The sequence below is a fragment of the Falco cherrug genome, chromosome 14 (genome assembly GCF_023634085.1).
Source record: "Falco cherrug isolate bFalChe1 chromosome 14, bFalChe1.pri, whole genome shotgun sequence".
Classification (NCBI taxonomy): domain Eukaryota; kingdom Metazoa; phylum Chordata; class Aves; order Falconiformes; family Falconidae; genus Falco; species Falco cherrug.
In genome coordinates, this window is record NC_073710.1 from 11,391,710 (window position 1) to 11,414,157 (window position 22,448).

General features: G+C 38.7%; 1 protein-coding gene across 2 annotated transcripts; it reads left to right on the plus strand.

Annotated features, from left to right (window-relative positions):
- The first annotated feature begins 6,533 nt into the window (after positions 1–6,533).
- On the plus strand, positions 6,534–22,220 carry GPATCH1 (G-patch domain containing 1). 2 transcript variants are annotated; one of them, XM_055726778.1, is made up of 20 exons: positions 6,534–6,661; positions 7,673–7,807; positions 8,093–8,178; positions 8,609–8,769; positions 9,121–9,218; positions 9,380–9,438; positions 9,768–10,013; positions 10,773–10,920; positions 11,486–11,565; positions 12,628–12,832; positions 13,487–13,774; positions 15,546–15,727; positions 15,980–16,107; positions 16,381–16,514; positions 16,846–17,015; positions 17,718–17,922; positions 18,992–19,102; positions 19,591–19,715; positions 20,248–20,393; positions 21,641–22,220. In XM_055726778.1, the coding sequence occupies exons 1-20, from the start codon at positions 6,583–6,585 to the stop codon at positions 21,660–21,662; spliced, it is 2,808 nt and encodes a 935-aa protein (XP_055582753.1). In that variant the 5' UTR covers positions 6,534–6,582; the 3' UTR covers positions 21,663–22,220. The 2 variants fall into 2 exon arrangements, with proteins under 2 accessions (XP_055582753.1, XP_055582754.1); XM_055726779.1 differs by having other exon boundaries at positions 15,549–15,727.
- Positions 22,221–22,448: the final 228 nt, after the last annotated feature.

Sequence of the window (22,448 nt, forward strand, 5' to 3'; positions counted from 1 at the left end):
AGCTGTCCCGCCCCAGAGCGCAGCCCCTCCGCCGCGCTGCCTGGCGGCCCTGCCGAAGTGCGGGCAGCGACCCCCGGGCCGCGCCCCGTGGCAGCCTCGCAGCCCCTGGGGGGGCGGGGGAGGTGCCCCCCGTGCCCAGCCGGGCGGCGGCTGCGGCTGACTGGAAGGGCTCGGCCCGCTCCTCCCCGGCCTGCCGGCGGGGCTTCGCCGAACCGTGGCGGAGCCTGGTTGGCCGTCCCGGAGGCACCGCTCGCCTCTTGCCGCTTCCCCACGGCCTTACTCCGCCGGGGCCACGGGGCCGCCGCCGGCTCGGCCCGAGGCCCGGTGCCCGCTCCTCCGGGAGCGGGGCTCCCCAAAGGTGGGCTTTGGCGTGTGGTGGGGCCGGGGCACGGCTCACCGGCCTGGCCTCTTCCCCGGCCGGCGGGGAGCCCCCGGCGCCCGCACCCTTGGAGGGGGGAGGGCAGGAGCCCGGGAGAGATCCCAGAGCCCGGGAGAGATCCCAGAGCCCGGGGAGCTGAGGCGGCTCCGGCCCTGGCCCCCGGTAAGACCAACAGCATCTCGGTGAAAAGCAGGACTGGCCCCGGCTCCGGCAAACTGCCGTGGGGTCAGCCCCAGCGCTGCCCCAGCCTGCAGCGCCCGCACCGAACACCTCCTGGCTGAGCCACGCCGCGGTGTCACCAGCTTCGCGAAGGCTGACACGGGACGCTCGTGTAAGGAAACTGCCAGCGCTGGTTCCTAACGCTAGCCAGAGCTAACCTACAGAGCAATGCGGGCATTCAGCACTGAAGACGCGATACCGTAAAATACTTAAATCGATATTACCAAAGTTGTCTTTCCCCACCCTACCCTTTCTCTTTTTTCATCTTTCTTAGAAGCATGGTCTAGTTGTGTCAGGAAAAAAATCTGCAGACAACATTTCCTTATCAACGGAAAATTATCTTTGGAATTACATCCTTTACTGAAACTTTCTTTGAAATTGCCAATGTCTCTGGAGAGTTGTGCAGAGCAGCCTGGTTAAACTGTCTACTGCCTGTTTTTTAGGAAGAAGACTAGAGTCAGCAGCTCAGGAATCCAAAGATCTGCTTCTCTCTCTCTTGAAGTCAGCTGAATTATGTTCTTCAGAATTTTGTTTACTCTTACCCCAGTACTTTTCCCTTTTTTTCAATAATTCTAAAGATATTGGATGAATGTATCGAACTATACATTAAATAGAAACAGGTAAAAGTGGGAAAGCAGTTTAACTTGCTCTTATTTCTATTTAGAGGGTGTAAAAAATGTTTTACATTATTTTTATGCTATTAGGAAATGTACTTACGTGCCAAATTAAAAAGGATTCTAAAATCAAATCTTGCAAATCAGTTTAAAACTCCAGTGCAATACATATAAATTAGTTTAGGTTAATATAAACGAGAGATACATGAGTAATTTGCCACGCTGATACAATCTGGCAATTAAAACAGTATTAATATGATCGTCTGGGGAGTTTGCAGGGCTTTCACTGGATTTACTGAAAAGTGATCTCATTGAAAGGCTGCAGCTATTACTCCAAATAAAGTCCTAAGAGTTTATAGCCAGGTCAAAGGGTCAGGCAGTGAACAACATGACACAACGAGTGACTACTATCATGGTTATGCATAAAACACAAATTTGCAAAAGTTTCTGCACACTACAACACCACAAATAACTTCTAATATATCTAGGTGACAAAGAAAAGCCTTTCTGCCTTGCTGGTGGATTCTTTGAATAAAGCAAAGTCAGTGCTACACACAGGAAATTTCAACAGCTAATTCAGGAGAGTCCAAGATAGCTCTTACAGGCTTCCTCCTCCATCTTTAGTGTCCTAGGTATATCACCCCACGCTCTCACAGCTGCCACATTAGACTGTGCCTTCCCCTCTGTTCGGTAAAGGGTACCTCAACCTGACTGCATTAGAACTGATACCGTATTTCTTAAGTCTCTGTATGTTTTGTCTGCATATGGTGAATATGCTTTTTGCAAAAGGCACATGTTGATTGTATGGTCTCAGCAGCGAGGGCTGAGCTGTGTAATCACTGGGTAGGAGTGCTCCCTGACTCTGGAATGTAAATTGCAGCTTAGAACATTCCAAAACCTGATTTACCCTCAGAAAAACATGTCCCTGCCTTCTCACCAGTTGGTTAAACATCTTGTCTCCAGTAGCTCTTAAGTTGCTATTAGAATTCCTAAATAGAAGTGGGTTCATACCACAAACTTTCTCACAGTTATATTAATCAGAAAGTTTGGTTTGCTGCATTGTAAAGATTAATAACAGGCTAGGAATCTGGAATGCATGCGCTCAGAAAAAGAGGCATATAGTATAGATGCAGATGTTTAGTTGAAATTTAATATTTGGAGAGAGAAAATTCAGTGATCTGGTGCACTGGACATGGCATTATCTCTGAGAAAGCATCAAATGCTTAAGAATTTGCATCCAAAGAAGATCGGTATGTTGTGCCTGAAATAATGAATCTTATCTCTGTGTCACATCTCTCTTTGTTTTACGAACTCGGCTTTATGCATCTTCACAGATAAACCAGCCAGGTGACCCAAACAATGACCACACTGAAAACAGGCACAGAATGGCAGAGCTTGAGTTTTTCCAGATTTTGTCCCATGATACCAAAAGGTAAGAGGGACCAGAATTTGAACACCCTGACCACAGACACACAATAGTATATATGATATACATGTGCATTATGCCATATGTATGGTATATACCATGTATATATGCACATTATGTGCTATATTTCAGTTATGTTTCTGTCCTTCCACTTGCTTAGTCAATTCTGTACTTCTCCCCTTCCCCCATCTTAAAAAAAATATATGAATATATGAAATTCCATCTTTAGCCTTCTCTTCGGCCACTAGGAAATGGTCTCAGTTTGGGAAATTAATTTCCTGCTGGGACAGCTGTTGATGCACTGTTACATACTGAAGATAAGAATCTGCTTTGACTTAGGACAGGTGCTGCTCTCTGGAATGAGAATGAGGGGGTTTTGGTGATTTTACAGACCTTGCGGCTGTAGGATGGTAAGAAGTGCCTGCCTCAAAGACAGCTTTTGTCCTGGAGAGACAGAGGCTTATCAGTAAAAAAGCACATTAGAATGATACTGTATGAAGGGAGGAGTATGCATCAACTCCTGCTGTTTCTCAGGGTAGGTTCTTGAATTCTGAACCTGCCACATAGTTCTATGTTTCTCTGCCTATTGGAGGCTCTGAATATTAAACTTCTGTTCTGAGCAGAAACACAAAGATTTAGTCAGTAACCCTGGCAACCTGTAGCTTTGTGGTCAATGAATTCACATGCAGCAGTTAGTCAAGTTAGTATTCTTTATTTCTGAAGATTGCAGTTCTTAATGAGTAAATGTCTGGCTACTGTAGGGAAGTTTTAGGTGAGGAGCGAGGAAAAGGGATCATAGGTTGATCCCCCCCCCTTTCAAGTATGCATTTGGGGGAAAAAAAAAAGAAAAGAGATTGAGAATGGCAAAACCAGGGCATGGGGACACAGTAGCAATAATGATGTGAATCTGCTTTCAGTCTGTTTTAAGTTTACAAGATGCAGGAGATTTTCAAGTTAAAAAAGTTTGAGAGTAAAGAACGGGAAGGTGCTCTCATGAACAAAAGTTCTTCTGCATTTTATGACAGATGAATTGAAAAGTGACCAGACAGGAACTGCAAGTAAGAAGTGCCAGTAGAAGATTTCCTTACCAAGAAATTTACTGAGCAATTGCAAAATGGTATAAAAACGGTACATAAACTCAGTTATAAGGGCTTTGGATGGCCATGATATGGTTGGCTATAGATACAGTATTTCACTGCTTCTTTAAGTGAAGTGTGGGACATCTGTTAACTGCAGCTTTATCTTCAGTGAAAAGAAGAAAGCTAATATGCTTTGCCTATTCTACTGTGAGATGACGGTGTAAACAAGACATTGCAGTTTCAGTGGGAATTAAGAATGTAAGGCCAAACATGGGCAAAATGATTATCACCACTTTTCCCAGATAATGCCTTGCCTTTAGCTGAGATCCATAGATAAAAGTGTGCTTAAGGACAATATTCGTTATCTTGTTTGTTTGTTCACTGTTTTTAAAATCGAAAATTAGCACTTTGTAGAGGCTAAAACAACGCCTCAGGGTCTGTACTTCATGTGTCTATTTTGTCAACTGATACAGTAGCCATGTGTTGGCAGGAAAAATATTTGGGTGAATATTCCCACTGAATGCAAGATAAGGCAGAGATGAAGTCAAGCTGTTTCTCTCTTTCTGCCATGTTTTGAAAAATAAAAAGATAGTATATTTAATATTGTATTTTTATACCTCCTGTACTTATGTTTTCTGTTTTTCTTTAACATGTTTTTAACATCCCTGTAAATGAATCAAATGTTTGCTTCCTTCTTTTATATATTAGTTATGCTGCTTTCACTCTGAAGTTCCAGTGACTCACATAACTTAAAACGACTCAGCAAAAAGTTACCTATTTCAAGAACTGGTTTTAAAGAATATAACAAAAGATACAAGAAGATACTTCTATAGTTGACTGTCTTGAGGAACTAATTCAGAAACAGAGGTTGAAAATGTTTTGGAAGACTAAAGCCTAAAGTCCATCTATGGCTTAAGGACTCGATATGTACTGGCAAGTACGTGAGTTTTCATTCAAAAATGTTGATTTTTTTTTTTTTTTCACCAGACAAATAACTAAAAAAAATATTTTAAACGAAAGCCCTCCAGACCTACTAATATTTTAGTTCCCTTACAATCATCAAAAGATAATGGAATTTTTGTCTTATTTAACAGCTACAAATAGCAATTGTCACCTCGTTTAACAATTGTTTACAAGAGATAGTTTACTGTGGAGAAGGAAATACCACTAGGATGCAAAAGTAACTCTAATCTGATAAAAGCCTTAGAGGGGAAAAACTTCAATATTTGATTACCTCAGCTCTTTGAACCTAACAGACAAGACACTCAAAAGATTTTCTGTTAACATTGTGCAAAAAAGGTTTGTTTAAGCCTGCGTGTTAAGTCAAAGTCACACAGAATTGACTGTTCAAGAACAATTATTTCCTAAGCAAAGAGAAACAGCAACTATGTTAACAACTCATTTCGCCACTATATGCTCTAGCTAATGCTTACTAATTAGTAATGATGAGAAAAGAAGTAGATAAATGTCTGTGGCTTCTACTATATTGTTTTTAAGCGAATGAGAGACCAAAATTAAACAGAGTACTCCCTATTTGCATGGAATCGTATAAATATTTCCTATGGAAACCTGAAACCACATGAAACTCCAGTAGTTTCACTTTGAGAAACCACTTCTGTGTATACAAACACAAATAACTGGATTAGACAATACGCTACTAAACTTGCAGAAGTCTTATCTGTTAAGGGCGGGAATGTCTCAAGACTGTGTTTTGATTTATTTTCAAGGATTTCAAGGAACTGGTGATACTTGCTTACAAAAGTTGTAGATTGATAAAAACGATCTTCAGTGCAAAATGAACTGGGTTTTTTGTTCGGGTCTGCAGTGATTTGGATTTTTATTTGTTTTTAAGATTTATAATATATTGTGCTTGTACCAAGTCTGAGTATTAAGGTGACACGTAAGCTTGAGAAAGCAAATTAGTCAACATCCACAAAGGAATTTCTAATGTATAACACTGGCAATTAAAATCCTGATTTTGAACACTGGGTCTTACGGGTGAATCCTTATTCTTACATGGCCTTTGTATAAAATATATGCAGTAAAAGTTTCTGTAATGACATAAGACTCCCTAAAGAGGTGCAGATACCTGAAAGCCTAAAGGTATAAAGCTCTTCTAGCAAAGGTTTGCAAGCAGACATCTGCACCGCCTCCTGCACACGTCCTTGTTGGAACAGCTCACAGAACAACGTGGTTTACCAAATTTCGCCATGTGTCCGCTAAAAACTGGAATTCAATTAAATCCACGCCACCCTTGGTCGTATTGATTCAGGGTGGTGTTCGCTTTGCACCTTGATTTAGATAAAAGTCTGCCTCACAGCTTTTCTGCCGGCCTGGCCCTGGCCCTGAGGTGCCTGGTGAGCGGGCCCGGCCGGTGCATTGCGCGTCCTGAGGCAGCCGAGCGGGTGGCCCTTCATTATCATTTTTTAATTATCTTGCCATTTTCTAGCGTTATTATTTTTTAAAGACACCGAACAACGTTTCGGACCATTGATACGGAGCAGCACGCGCCAGCATTTTCCATAATTCTTCAGAGTTCTGCGGGCCGAAAGGGCCGGCCGGAGCCACCGAGCGTGCCGGGGTTTGTGACCTCCTAAACCGACGCCGGTCGCGCTGGAGGAGCAGGGACAGGCACCGGCTCCGCTCTCGGCCGTGCCCGCCCCGTTGTACCGAAGCTGCTCGCAGAAGATGTGACGGGGACCGAGAGGGGTCCTCGCTGCCACGGCGGAGGCGGCTGAGACGAGCGGCGGAGCGGACGCCCCCGTTCCCGTTCCCGCGCCCGCGCTCGGGGGCCAGGCCCGCCGCCGCGCCCCGCCTCCCGCACGTGACGCAGCGCTGCCCTGCGCGAGCCGCCGTCGCGGCAAGATGGCGGCGGCGGAGTCCGGTGACAGCGAGGAGGAGGATCTGGCGAGCTACGGCACCGCGCTGCAGCCCCTGCAGGAGGGTAAGGGGTCCCCGGGGAGCTCGGCTGCTCCCCTTCGGTACTTCCGCCGTGCGGCGCGGGCGGGGAGGCCTGAGGGCACCCGGCGTGAGGCGCTGGGGCGTCCCGGGGCTGCTGTCCGCCTCCTTATGGCCTTGGCTCCGGGAAAGCTGCGGCGTGTGGGCCCGGCGCGACCTGCTTCCCCCTCCTCCTGCTGCCGTGGGGCGTGGGGGTAGCCCTGGCAGCCCTGCCGGAGGGCTGGGGGCGGCGGCCCTGGGCGGGGGGCTGCGGGGTGAGGCGGCCGGGGAGCGGAGGGCAGGCTTCCCGGGGCAAGGAGAGGCCCCCCCAGCACTGCGGGTGGGGGCCTGGGGCGCCCCAGGGTTTGTGCTGGCTCTGTTGGGTTGGAGCTGGGGGCCCGTCCTTCTCATCTTCCCCTGAGCCTCAAAAAGAAAAGCAGCATTCAGGTATAACTGCTGAAATGTATGTGGCTATACTGTGTGAACGTCCTACACCTGCCTTCGTGGGACAGACTTGGCATCGTCCAAAGACTGCTGGACAGCTGTGACTCCTGAGTCTGTGCTGCTTAATTCATAGAAATATTACAAAAAAGGTGCAGATGTTCATGTCGAAGTCGATAGCTTTTGTGTTTTGTTTCAGTTTTGGACACTTAGGATGTGGTGTAACTTCTCAACACAATTCCTTAAACGATGTGATCCTGTCAGGGGTTTTGCATACTAAAAGCAACTAAACTGAAAACATCCTTTCACAGGAAAAAAGATGTTCTCGGAACTTCGTAGTATTTAGGAATTGTGTTTGAACTCTTCATGCTTTTATTTTGGCAGGGTACAACAGCAGTGTAAACAAATAGATAAAGTAGGGTGGGAATAAATGTAAACTGCTGATGCTTTCCATTTCAGGGTGGCTACACTGTTTGATCCAGTTCTTAATTGCAAGGGAGAAACAGCATCTGGAGCAAGTGGAGAGTCTGTTCTTTATGCAGTGTTGTGACTTAGTTTCTGATTTATCTGATTGCAGGCGAACGAATTAAAAAGCCAGTTCCTCTTCAAGAACAGACTGTTAAAGACGCAAAGGGACGGTATCAGCGTTTCCATGGAGCTTTTACTGGTGGTTTCTCTGCTGGTTACTTTAACACTGTTGGCACGAAGGAAGGTTGGATACTTTTCTGTCTTCTGGAAAGGGTTAATCGATTACCGTAATTTGGTGTTCGTGAAAACAAATTAATAGTCGTTAAGCATTTTTTTCCTGCTATTCATTATACTGTAAATAGTTGAAACAGTATTGTTGAAGTTACTTCCCCTTGAGTTTTTGGACTGCAGTTTTACAAATGTTCCCTTGATGTGTATCTTTAAGGTGTGAAGTTGAAATATTTGACTTGTTTTCCGATATTATGTGGCAGTTTACAGTACCTTACTTGAATATCTACTTTCTTTAAAGGATGGACTCCTTCAGCGTTTGTATCATCAAGGCAGAAGAGAGCAGACAGAACCGTTCTTGGACCAGAAGACTTCATGGATGAAGAGGTAAATCTAGAAGGGAATACAAATCTTTTGGAAGTAGTTACCATGACAGCAGGTTTTTCAGGCAATGAAATCTTGTAAAGAACTTAGCAAAAATGGAAGTAACTTTTAAATTACTTATTGTATACTGTGTTATACTACTAGGAACATCCTATAGGATGTTTTAGATTCACTTAGGAAGCTCCTGTAACCTCAGTATTCACCCCCTCCCCTCCGAACTCAACTCATTCACTTGATCAGAAAATACAAATACTTTTGAAGCAGTTTAGAATATGACCATTCAAGTTTTTGAAAAAGTAACTGTATAAATGGCTTGAAAAATTTAGCCATTGAGGGTCATACCCTGTTTTCTTACCTTTACCATTACAGTAAGCAAGCATTTGAAGGAAACATATTTTTAACCTATATTTTCCATTTTGTCTGTATTTTCCAGGATCTTAGTGAATTTGGGATAGCACCAAAAGATATTACAACCACAGATGATTTTGCATCCAAAGCTAAAGACAGAATAAAAGAGAAAGCTAGACAGATTGCAGGAGTAGTTGCTGCCATTCCAGGAACCACTGCATTTGATGATTTAATAGGACCATCAAAGTAAGTAAATTTAAATAAAACGTAACCAAACAATGCCTTTCACTTAGAAGTGTTGTGGTTAGAAAAGTAATGTTTGACCACAATAATCCATGAAAGAGACTGGAAAAACTGCAGTGTTAGACTTTCTAACTGGCCTCCACCTGGATTTCTGTTTTGTATCCGCAGACTTGTACCAGGTCAACATTTACAAACTGGGATGTAATGTATATGCAAATGTTGATAACATTCAGATTTTATTTTAAAGTAGGGTATAAAACCATAATTTTGAACCTTATATATGTCTGTTATTTCTCAATAAATACTAAAGATGTGGTTTGAGGTAACTTTTTTTTCTTTTTGTTTTCTTCTTAGAATAACAGTTGGGGTTGAACTGTTACGGAAAATGGGCTGGAAAGAAGGGCAAGGAATTGGACCGCGTGTGAAAAGAAAGCCGTGCAGGCAGAAACCTGGTAAGTTGAGTGAAGCTCCTGAACTCATTAATAGAAAGTTAGCATTCATACATTTTATTAGACAGTTAATTTTAAAACCTTTTATTTGGTCTGTTTCTGCAATCTTAGAGTTATATAATAAAGAATTGTAATTTAATATGGTGCTACTGTGTCTCTTACAGACCCTGCGGTGAAAATATATGGTTGTGCGTTACCACCTGGACTGTCTGAGGGTTCTGAGGTATTAAACGGACAAAAGTTTGTTGCCTTGTGTAAGAATGTGTGTTAACACATTTTTAAAAAACAACTTCTTTGATGTTGTTGAACAGTATTTTAATATGCAGTTCCAAGTTTTGTTAGAAGTATTTCTAGTTACTATGCTTATTGTGAAGAAAAATTTTAATGTAACTAAATGTATTCTTTTGCTACCTAAGCAGATGTAGTTCGTACATATTTTCATATATAATTTAACGCAAATTTGCCTAGTCTCACATTAACTAAATATTGTAAAAGCTCAACATAAAAACGTTGTAGTCATATTTGCTGTTATATACTTTTATTTTGTACAAGGATGAAGAGGATGAATACCAGCCAGAGAATGTGACGTTTGCACCAAAAGATGTAATGCCTGTAGATTTGACGCCAAAAGAGAATGTCCATGGACTTGGCTACAAGGGTTTGGACCCCTCACAAGCTTTGTTTGGTGTATCTGGAAGAGAACACCTGAATCTTTTCACAGGTGGTTCCGAAGACACAAGCAATTTACTTGGTGATCTGAGACACAATAAAGGAAGAAAACTAGGTATTACAGGTCAGGTAAGGACGCTTCTAATGCATTTTATTATTAGTGGAATAAAATCTAATTTTTTTTTCTTTTGTGGAATCTTAAGTGTGGTTTGAAAAGAGGATTGTTTTGGTTTTTTACTTAAGATGTGGGCAGATCCTTAGAACTATTACATACCTTCGTTTATCAATATTGTTAGAGAACTATAGAATACCTCTCTCTGGGTGGAGAAAATTCTTGTGTTTCTTTGATTAGAGAAAATTAATACTCAATATATTCTTCGTTTACATTTTTTGGTTAATTTTACTTTTAGTATTGTTGAATCTGTCAGAGGTTTTCCTGTACTCTATGGTATTTGTAGTTCTTATGTAGAACCACTGTCAATTTATATTTCTGGGAATTATACTGGTTTAATTTTCATGCCAATTTACTTTTTTTTTTCTTTTGAGAACTTAATCTACTCTTAGACAGCAAATGTTACCTTGTGGAGTTAGGCTGCTGTCCTCATCCTGTACAGACCAAACTCACTGTCCCTCCCTGTCAAGGGAGTGGAATATATGTGCTTTTGTTTTCAGTGAGGTTTTCTCTTCCCACACATCCCCCCCACTAGTTGGTAGCATCTTTTTTTTTTTCTTTTTTGGTGAAGCTGTATGTTTTTCCCAGTATATATATGTATACTGGACATCTTGTATAGATGGATAGATCCACGTGTAGTTGTATTCTAATATGTGACTCAAAAGTATTATTCTTACACTTCAGAATTGTCATTATTTTTATCTGAAATATTTCAGGCGTTTGGTGTAGGAGCTTTGGAGGAGGAGGATGATGATATTTATGCAACTGAAACACTGTCAAAATACGATACAATTCTAAAAGATGAGGAACCTGGAGATGGCTTGTATGGCTGGACAGCACCTAAGCAGTATAAATCCAAAAAAAGTAAGAACTGTAGTTCTGTCTAAAGAGCTGGTATAATTTGTATGGCGGGAAAAAAAATCACATAAGTGTAGTCTCTATTTTCCAAATATTTTAATTTTCAGCAGACTGGTATCTTCTAGCCCTGATACCTGAAGCTTCCATCTGGTCTTCCTTATGTATTGAAGTGTCCAGACCTGGAAATGACTTCTGAAATATTTTATCTTGATACCAGTTTATTTTTAGTGCAACTTCTAAGAGCATTAATACTGCAGTGATTTCTAGAGCACTGGCTGATGTTAGTTGCACATAGTTCATGTCACTCATGATGTTAGATGCGCACAGTAGCGATACTGTTGCCTCACTATTAGCCTTGATCATCCTACAGCAATCTCTCTGGTCATAGTTTTTTAGCTGTATAATACTAATCCAAATTTAGAACCCTTAATTTTAAATGAAAGGCAGTGAAGACAAAGAACCACTATTACGCTCCATGAAATATATTGAAAAATGGAAAATATTCAGAAAAAATGCTTTTTGCCAAACCTACATGTTTTAAATATTGACTAACTGTATGGTCATTTTGTAGAGTCTGAAAGAGAAGTTAAATATATAGGCAAAATCTTGGATGGTTTTTCCCTGGCATCAAAATCATCAACTCCAACCAAGGTAAGCAGATCCTAGTATTTTTGTGTTAAGAGTAACATCATCAAATTGACATGTGAGCTGTATGGACTTTACTGTTGCTCAGTGTGTTTTATGTTCTTAGAAATAAAAGTTTTAGTCAGCAATAAAGACCACTGAATGAGCAAAATTAGAGCGTTGGAGGCTATTCAGTACAAACCTAAAATTTGTCAGACTACTGGATGTAGTCTTACTATTTAAACTTTGCCTATGTACTGGCTTTGAACAAATGCCTTCCACACTGTCCACTGTTACTTGGCATAAAGTTGGAGGAAGGGTTTGATTTAACTTTGAAATCATAATAAAAAAAGCATACATCTTTTGCTTCTAGATCTTTCAGATGTAACATTCGGTTTTCTGTAAAAATCAGGCCCAGTGTTTCATTTACTTCATTGTTGTGGTGACAAGTTAGTTTGTTAGCCCTGTTCTCAGATTTGCATAATGTATGCCATATATATATATATATATGCATAAATTAGAATGGCAAACATAATTGTGTGACATGGTCCTCCTTCTAATGAAGAAAAAGGAAAAACATTTAAACATTTGTGTGGTATATAAAATTGCATTGTGTAGGAGACACAGGGATAACCTTTGAAGTAACAGCTTGAATGAAGAACATGGGGGGAAAAGGCTTTGAAAGATGTTAAAATACAGTAAGCACAGAAATACTCAATAGCCCAATTAATTAATCGGCTCATGTAACTTCTGCTTTAAAAAAATGTAATTATTAAGCAATACCAAGAGCAGTTTCTCAAATAAATGCATACTAAGCCTCTTGTTAATTTTGCTGCAGCTTGATGTGCATGTTTTCCTATTTTTCATTATCTTATTAACAGTATAACAGTTTGTTCCCAAAGTTTGTATTATGATGCCACTTATTGGTTGGGTCTAAAAGAATCTCTTTCTACTGCTAAGATGTAAATTGAGGAATTTTTAGATTGAGGTGACTTTTTCTGAAGCACATTTGTAATTGTTAAATACAAAGTTGTATCTCTTAGTGGATTTTTTTGTTCTATAACACCACCCCTACCACCACCCCTCAAGATTTATCGACCACCTGACCTGCCACGAAATTACAGACCAATCCATTACTTTCGACCTGTGATAGCAGCTGGAAATGAAAACAGCCGTTTACAGAAGGCATTAGAGGAATCGACTGGAAAACTTGAGAGTAATATGACGCAGCAAGGCAGGCATGCTTTGAATGCATCTCAGAGGAGGGAACAACTAGGAGAGACTAGTCTAAAAGGTATTGATACATGTGACCACACCTTTGCTTGTGTTTCAGGTCCTCTGTTTATGTAACAGTAAAAATTTGGTCTAGCCTTGAACACTTATTTTCTAACATAAACATACTAAATCTAGTTGGCTTAGCTAGAACACCCTTACCATTGTTCAGTTTCATCTCAACAAATGAATTGTTGACATATCTGCCTGTATTTCCATTTACTTAAATCTTTTACAAAGAAAATGTAAGTGTGGGATTGTTCTGTTGTGGTGTTCAGGGGGTTCCCCCCCCCCTTTTTTTTTTTATTTTTTTGTGGCCTTGTTATGAATTTTGTTATATAGTAGGCTGTGAGGTTGAGGTTTTTTACTGGAAAATGAGGTTTCACTGAAATACATGCAAATTCACTGAAGGTAATTTGCAAATGTGCTTCACATTTGTATCTACAATAGTAAATTTTACAAAGTAATATGTAAACGTGTGTTAAATAGCATAAAAGATGCAGTAGTGGCCAAATTTTTGTCTGCCATCTCTGCCATTTTACTTTTTATTGCTGCTTAAGAGTATTTTCTTTGAATGTGTATGTGTAGTGGTAGGCTTTTTTCCTCTGCTAAAGTGGCAGAAATAGTTTTAGTAATTTTTCATTTCTATGTCTCTTAATGCTTTTTTTGGTTTTAGGTCCAGCTCCTTCTGTTTTGGAATATCTGTCTGAGAAAGATAGAGAAAGACTCAAAGAAGTGAAACGAGCATCTGAACAACAAATGAAAGCAAAAGTAGTGCCTCAGCAGTCACGAAATAGCAGATTCCAGCCAGCCTCCCCAGATGATGCTTCTCGCAAATGGCAAATGTTGTTGGGGGGACAGTTAGCAAATGCTGGTTCTAGTGACTTCAAACCATTTGCAAGAAATCCAGAAAAACAAAAGAGATATGAAAGTTTTGTGAAAAGTCTTAAGCAAGGAGAAAAAGGTAACTGAAGATACTAAGCCTGGCATTTAAATTTTTCTCTGAAACTGTATTTTTTGATTATTTTTTTTTCCCTGCCCTTTTTTTCCTGATGTATTTTATGTTCACTCTGAGTTCTCTTCCTGAATTCCACAACATTTGTCCCCCTACTTCTTTTAAGGGCCAATGTTAAGATACATTTTTACTGATACGTAACTTTATTGACTTCAGCAAAACTACTCAGTAATGTAAGTGTCAGCAAGGCTCGATTTTAGGCATGACATTTCATGCTTTTAATTGCCTGGGTTTGCCTTCTTCCATTTGCCAAAGTAGACTTCAGCTTTGGTCAGTATCATGAACTATGCATGGAACAAGTATTTTCATTTAGCTTGTTTCTCTCTGAGGAGTAAACCTGACAGATCCTGTAGAGGCAGAAAGATTATCGGGTCACAGTAGAATGACAGGAAAAATAAAAAGAAAACCCATATCCTGCACTTCCAGAGGAGGTAAGGGTCCTAAAGTGAAGTAGTTCACGCTTGTCAAAGCTTGTATTAAGTGTCCCTTGGATGCTCAAACTGCCACTTTCACTTATGTTCTTCTCAGAAGAATTTATGGCTGTAAAATCACAGCATGCACGCAGAGCTCTTACTCAAAACCAAAAAAACCCAGCCCCCTTCATCTCTTGTCATTCTGTTTCAGTCTCTTTCCTTTTGGTTTAGTTTTTTGCTATTAAGTGACAATGCAGTGCATCTTGCATTAAAACATGTACTAATGATGCCTTGTGGTGAGTTTCCCAATGCTATGATACTAGTGTAAGGCATAAAATGCTGAAATCTGGGCTAGGGAGATCAGCAGCAGCAGGTGAATCCTAGATTGCCTTAAAATTTAAAAAATGAAGGTTTTTTGTTTTAAATTGTAAAATACAAAGGGGCTATTAGGGAAAGGGCACCAGCAAATTCTTTTTGCAGAGGAAAAGGGTATAGTTTCAGGTAGAAAACCTGGCTTTGTTATTTTCAGTTTTCTTTTTTAATAATCCTTTTCACTGTATGGAAAGAGATTTCCTGGTCAATAGCCTTTTCTGGTTACTGCATTTTGAGACAGACTACTTGAGCTTTGAACCCATAGTTCCTCTGTTCAGGACTGGGATTTTCCTTGTGTAAACGTGAGTATCCTCTTATGACTGTAAGTGCCTCATTAGTCATAACGATGAAAATGCAGAAGTATTTTAATAACTTGAATGATTAAGATTCTGTTTGTATGAGTGTCTTTGCTTGGCTGGTGTTATTTCTTGTTCCTTCTGGGACCAAATGTAAACCCCTTGCTTCAAACAGGATCTGTATTCTTCACAAAAACCTGTGTCCAAATTCTGTATTTCAGTGGACGCTTTATATACCAGAAAGGCCCTTGAAGTTACCAAAGCCTGGCAAGGCTTACTCACTGGTTAATCTTTTTGTTCTTTGTTTGGTTATTTGATAAAGCTTTGGATTACACTTTTTGTTTTAAACACCTGTTAAATACATACGGGGTTTTGAACCTCTCTTAAGAGGGCGATGAGTAAGGAGTCAGCATTACGAGTAAAATTATTTAAAATCTTTATCTTGCATTTGGCAAATGCTGTTATTCTTGCTGTCTTGAAGAAGTACCTCCCCTTATCAGGGAATAACACAGTTGAGGTTAATACTATCCTTAAACTAAATACTTGGAAGGATGCTTGCTTATTAGTCTTTTTGTTTGAAAAGCATCAGACCCAAGTAAGCCATAATCTCTGCTAAGCATTTCTCTCCTTATCTTATAGTAGATACATTGGAGCATTATTTAGACCCGAACATGACAGAATGGGAGCGAGGAAGAGAACAAGAGGAGTTCTTCCGTGCAGCAATGTTCTACAAATCCTCAAATTCAACACTGTCATCCAGGTTTACCCGGGCTAAATATGAAGATGATGTTGACAAAGTTGAAGTTCCTCGGGACCAAGAGGTGTGTGCTGTTGCTTAACCCTGATTTTCAAAATTCTTTCTTTAAAACTCTTTGTAGAAATGAAGTCAGTGTTTTGTTGTCCTTTTGTTTAGTAAACTTTTGAATCAAAACACTTGCTGCATACAAAGCAGTGGTTTGCTAAACTACACTTAAATACTTATGTTCCTGTCCTGTTCTTAAGTCTTATGACAGTAATAGTCAATTCAGTAAGTTGTTACTTATTTAGCAGCTATAAATGTTTGACTTTTTCAGAATGATATTGATGATAAGGAAACTGCTGTGAAGATGAAGATGTTTGGCAAACTCACAAGAGACAAGTTTGAATGGCATCCTGAAAAGCTGTTGTGTAAAAGATTTAATGTTCCTGATCCATATCCCGAGTAAGATGATTGATACTGATATTTTTAACGCTTTCTGAAAATTTAGAGTCTGTCATTTGCTTGTGGAAAATCTGACTTGGTGTTTTCTTCTTGTGTCATAATAGAGGTAATATAAACTGCCTAATTTTTTATTTGCCTCATTAAACATGGTGACCTCTCACAAAATGTTATTCATTTTAAGGACAGCTGTAGGTGTTTCAGCTTGTTGTAGATAATTTGAAGCCTTTTCTGTGTTGAAAACAAAAATCAACAAATTCTTTTATTTCCCTCTAGTTCTTCCATTGTTGGGTTACCAAAAGTGAAACGAGACAAGTATTCTGTGTTTAATTTCTTAACTGTGCCTGAGCCCACCACATCTGTAACTCAAGCAACAAATGAAAAAATCCAACAGAATAACAGTCTCAACAGTAAGTTTGTTGTTACTTTATTCATTTAGCTAGAAATGAGATAATAGTATAGGAAAAGCATATCTTTGTTACGGAGAATTTATCCACCTGATGTATTATTTTTTTATTAAAAAAACCCAAATAAATCGAAAATACATTCAGTGGCATAAAAACTGAAGACAGTGATGATAATTTCTTCTACCTAGAAGACCTTTATAAGTCAGATATTCATTAGAAAGATTTAAAAAATGTCTAACTATACTGAAGAAGCAGAGTAATTTCAAATCAAGTAGGCCATGAAATGCAGAATAAGTTGGCATGCAACTGATTTGAATGTTTGGGATGTTCTTAGAACCAAAGAAGCCTTCAAGATGGGATGTGTCAGATAAAGAGAAGGAGAAAAAAGATTCTATCAGCGAATTCATTAGTCTTGCTAGATCAAAAGCTGATGTTCAGCAGCAGCCACCAGTGCCAGCAACAGAAGAATGTGGAACTGGGCAGAGTGAAACTCTTCCCGCTGAGGTGAGTTTATGACGGTGTTTGAACTTAAAGGGGAATATCTGTAAGCCTTCGCAACCCTGAAATAAGGTTGGGTAATACATGAATTGATTTAATACAGATCAGTTTGCAGCAGAAGAGCCAACTTGGGATAAACGAAGATGTGAGACTGTACTTTGAAGAATTTTGAGGTTATAACTCAGAGATGTAAAATATCTGCAGCATACAAGTACAGCAAGTATGGCTATACTTGAAGTAGCAGCTTAAGGGAAGAAAAAATGTAGCTTGGCAGTCTGGGAGTTAAATTCAGTCCCTTATATCCACTTTGCTCGCAGGTGCAAGAATATTTTTTTTTTTTCTGCATAGAATGGAGAAAGGTGCATACATTGGGGAGAAAGGTGATGGTCCTTTTTGTTTTGAATTTAGTAGTGTATAATTGAAGTTTGAATTAATGAATTACAGTTTATAGTACCTGGGGATCTATTTTTGGCTGTCTATGTGGCACAAACTGCACTACCCTTTACAGGATATTGACTTAAGTTTAGCAGTATTTCAGAGTTTTACTGTTTTGGATTAGGGGTTCCTGAGATTGTGTATTTCATGGCTATTGTGATATTTAAGTGTTCTGTAAATACATGTCAGCATGTTTGAAGTTATTACGTATCAGAGAGAGATTGTTAGTTTCTGTAGTGTTTAAATACAGTTTGTTATGATGCTGTTTTGCAGGTAGCTGATGAAGATAAGGATCAGGAAGAAGAAAGCAGACCATCCATGGATTTATTTAAGGCCATTTTTGTGAGTTCCTCAGATGAAAAATCATCTTCCTCTGAAGAAGAGAGTGATGAAGAACAGCAACCAACTACTTCAGTAATAGATTCAGAAACCACCAAGCAAGTTGATTTACCGGACAGTTCTTCATCTAATGTGCAGGGTAAGTACTTTATGAGGTATTCATAAAAATGAACATCCATGAAAACATCATTAATGAAACAAATACCCTGGGACTGCTAGGACAGTGGTATGCTCTTGTGCAGATCATCTGGCGCTGGTGGAGCTGGGCATGTGGAATAATACATGAGTCTTTGCATGTTGCAGTATTATTTATGTTGCCATGTGTCTTGCGCAGAGTTTAAAAGCAAACTGCCCTGTGGAATGTTTGTCAAACAGTGAGGAGGAACAAAACATCTAATGTTAGAGCGTACATCAGTGAGAAATACAGGAAAATGTTTATATCTGCGTTAAATTGTAAGATAGATAAATTATGATGGTCTTGTGATGGGTATTTGGGTATTTGACAAATTCAGAAATAAATATTTTGCATTTCTTTAATAATTCAATTTACTCTCGAAATACTGACATTCCAGAAAAATACGATATTGAAATAATTTTATTGAGACATCAAAAAGTGCATTTTATTTGTATTCTAGTAATAAAAGATGCCAGAATACTCCACAAGAAAGGGAGAAGACCAATCTTTTATTCTACTTCCTAGTGAAATTTAATAAGTGAGCTGTAAAAAAGTTCCCATATTTTCAGGATGCAATTAATTTAAAAAATGTTACAATATATTAGCTTACAACGGAAATACTTTGTTCACTTACTGTCACAGTTGGTTCTGTTAACATCTAACTTTTAGTGTTTATTAACTTCCTACATCTTGTGGAGTATTTTATTAATTTTAAGTAATAGAAAAGTAGCACTGTGTTACTAAATTAATGGAAACACGTGTACTGATAGCAATTTAATTAGTAATGGTATAGTGTAAAAGGTCAATTTTGATTAAAAAGGAAAAAAACAGCCCTCAAACAGTATGTTGACATGTTTCAGAATGTCAAGTATCCAGTTGGCCAAAGCAGTCCACAGAGATATGGGATGCTGATCAATTTGCTTTGTTAGAGGTTTCCAGAAAGCCTCCTTTAACTTTTTCAGACTTTCTTGGAAAAAGCGTTACCTAATTTTCCTTTCAAGTAAAGGGAGTTTTTTGTGGTTTCTTTTCATAGAGAATGTGACTGCTACAACCGACCCTGGCATTTCTTTGTTGCCTGCTTCAAAGCAGGAACTGGATACAACAGAGGAATTTGGACCAAAGTTGCCTCCAGCTTTTTGTTCTGGTAGGTTCTGTAGACTTCTAGTGTTTAAATTCTGTACATTGAAGTTGTGTGTAAGACATACTATATTTATCTTTAAAAAATGTTTGTGAATAGGCACTTCAGGTCTTAAATGCCTGCATTATGTCAAACTGGCATCAACAAATGCTTTATTACCATGCTATGAGTCACTACCAGGAACCTCTTTGCCTGTATACAGATTTTGTTGTAGCTCTATAGAGGCAATAATAGAAACAATTTAGTGAAAATACAGGACTAGCCTTGTAGTTTCATGTAATAACGGATTGCAAAGGCCTTTAATTACAGTAGGAAGATTGCAGTTAGGAGTTCTGGACATTTCATTTCCATTTGAAAGCTTAGTTGTTGTTTGGGGTTTTTTAACTATCCTATTAGATTAGAAATAATGCAGAATTTAATAACAAAATTACCTTTTTTGTCTTTTTTTTTTTTTTTTTTTTTTTTTTTGATTCCACGTTTGCTTTGTGCTTTAGGCCCTAATAGGCAACAAGAACCTGTGGTGCCAGCAAGTTTTCCTGGGCCTAGTAGAAAAGAAAAACATAGGAAGAACAGAGAGAAACACAAGACTAAGAGAGAACATAAACACAAAAAGGAAAAGGTATTTCATTTAAATAAACAGTTTATTGATTCTTTGATCTGCCAGTCAAAATTTTTTACTATTTATGCTAGGTTTTAGAAAATAGATATATTGGGACTAGGAGGATTTAAGAAACTGCGTTTATCAGGTGTCTTGAAACCTGAACTTCAGAACAGTAAGTTATCCAACTAGGGTGCTGCTTTTTCCATATATACAATGTGACTACAGATACAATATCATAGGTAGTTTAATGTTGTATACTGAAGATGTTGGGCATGTTCTGGGAACTGCATATAATTCATGGCTCGTATACTACTAATAATAATAATTAAATTTCTGTTTTGGAGGAGTTGAGTGCTTGGGATGAAATGGGTGATTTTGGTATATATATTTTATTTTTTTTAGCTCAGTCTGAATAGTGGAAAAAAGTCATTGTTAAGTGTTCTGTTTCAGTTGACCTTGGAGTCTATGTTGAAATCAACTTTTTGCTGTTCTTGCATTTCAGAAAAATCTTTCACAATGAAATATGGGATTAATTCTCTTCTTTTTACAGAAAAAGAAACATAAGAAACAGAAAAACAAAGGCAAACACAAGAATAAAAAATCAGAAAAAGACAGCAGCTCAGACACTTCAGATAGCAGTGACAGCCTTAGTGATATAGATACCACAGGCTTGTCACCCAAGGAACTTCTAAGAAGGTAAACAGGAAGTTTACTTAAACACTTTAGAAATTTTGCAGCGAATAATCAAAACCTCAATTTATGACTTGTGATTCAAGTGAACCTGTTGGCAGCAAGTGCGGTTCAGCTGGTCTCTTTATGAATACAAAACACTGCTCAGTTTTTTTGAATAAAGTGAGGAAAGATTACAAATATTAGTCATCTTAATCTAGAGGGTAATTAATTTTAGGATAGAAGCCTCTTAAGGTAAAGGGCGCTAAATCCACAACTCTGCTAGTTAATGGAGGTTATGGTTAAAGATGAATGGTATTTTTGGAAGGTGTTTTGAATGGGAATTAAAAACTGAACAGGTGCAGGTGGTGATTCATATTTCTGTGACTTTGTCTACTTTGCTTTACGTGGAAACACTGGAAGTAACATTGTCTGCTTCAGAATGTTTTGAGTCTGCTTGGGTTTGGTGGTAATTAGTGAAAGATTAAATTCAGATAGATTAATTGTGTGGCATTGATGCTTAAGATAATTCTGTGTTTGAGCAGGGAGCAGTGAAGCAAGCAAAACAATGCTTGAGTCATGTACAGGTCTACTAAATTTAGACTGTGCTGTTACATTTTTATAAACTAGAGACTTGAACACAGTGCCAACAGAAATGGTAAAATTGAAAAACAATGATTTGCAGTTTCATTTTGCTCACACACTTGAAGTACAATACAAACAAAAGTAACTGTCTCTAGTTCAGAACATAGTCAACTTTAAGTGCATCCCATGTGGAACAGTCATGGTGCTGGGCTTCTGTTTAGTGTCTCTTCTTAGCTGAAGGAGTGGTCTCAAGGTATTTGTTGAAATACCACATGCAGCTGGCCTCATGGCAAAATGATTGGGGTCAAGGTGTTTAGTGGAATGGACGTGTACCAGTGGAAAGGCTGGCATTTGAAAGGACTCTGCCTTCTGTTCCTTTGGAATTGAGCTTCAGTTACGTATTGGTGTTTTCTTGCTAAAGAAACAAACTACTTCTCCTTTGATTTCTAAATAACTAAAATATGTTTTTATGCATTTTGCACAAAACAGTTAGTACAAGCAGTTACTTTGTAAGTCTTTGTATTTGCATGTCTCTTCACATCACTGAGAAAATGTGAGGGTTTTTTTAACTTACATTTAACTCGAATCTTTTAAACTAAGGTTAAAGAAACTGCTCAAGTAATTAAATGTTCTTAATGGTTTAATATTACTGTTCAGTCTGACTGCTTTTTTTTCTTTTTCACTTTCAGATTAAAACAACTTCAGTATTGAAGAGGTTGCTTGCTTTCTTCGGTGCTGTGTGACTTGATCTCAAATTTTTGATCTCCTCTGTGATGGTAGATCAATCATGTATACTTCGAAGCATTGTAGATACTGTATTCATATTGAATTTGTTGGAAAGTAAATATGCATATGCTTATTTTTGGTGCTTCGTATGCTCAAAGTGTATGGATTATGGAATGCTGAAAAGACCCCTTTCTGGACAGCGTCATCTGAAATACTGCAGGCTCTGTTTTAATTAACATGAAACAAGATATTTTACTAAACTGAAGTATTGCAAAGAATTTTTGTATAGTAAGTAATTGCCTACAACCTCTAAAATGCTGGAGAGTACATTTCAGTCTGAATTAAATTTGGAAGTTAAAAACTAAAGCAATGTAAAATTTGTATTGAGTACAGGTATTTTTAATAAGTGTAATGCAGGATTTTACATTGCAGTTTTGCAATATTTGCAGTATTTGGCTGTACTTGTGGGAGTAATTTTTACATCTCCTAAATGTATATATTATTTGGAAGATCTAAACCAATAAACTGTCATTTTGACACAAATTATTAAGGCTAATGTGCTATAAAGATTAGTACTGTAATTATAATCTGCCTTACAATGAAAAATGTTGCTACTGTTCTTTTTGTTCCATGCAGTATATTTAAGAACCAACTGTCATCTTGTAGAATTATTTTAATGTACACTATTGAAATAATACAGAACTGCTTTTTTATGATCGGGCTGTTAAATAGGCCCACAGAACTTCACTTTCCAGGTGCACAGGGAAACCA

Bases quoted from the DNA above. Each gene is read 5' to 3' on its own strand.
- GPATCH1 (XM_055726778.1), top strand. From the start codon at position 6,583: ATGGCGGCGGCGGAGTCCGGTGACAGCGAGGAGGAGGATCTGGCGAGC. The intron at 13,775-15,545 runs GTAACTGAAGAT...CTTATCTTATAG, and splicing joins TCTTAAGCAAGGAGAAAAAG to TAGATACATTGGAGCATTAT. The intron at 17,923-18,991 runs GTAAGTACTTTA...TTCTTTTCATAG, and splicing joins TTCTTCATCTAATGTGCAGG to AGAATGTGACTGCTACAACC.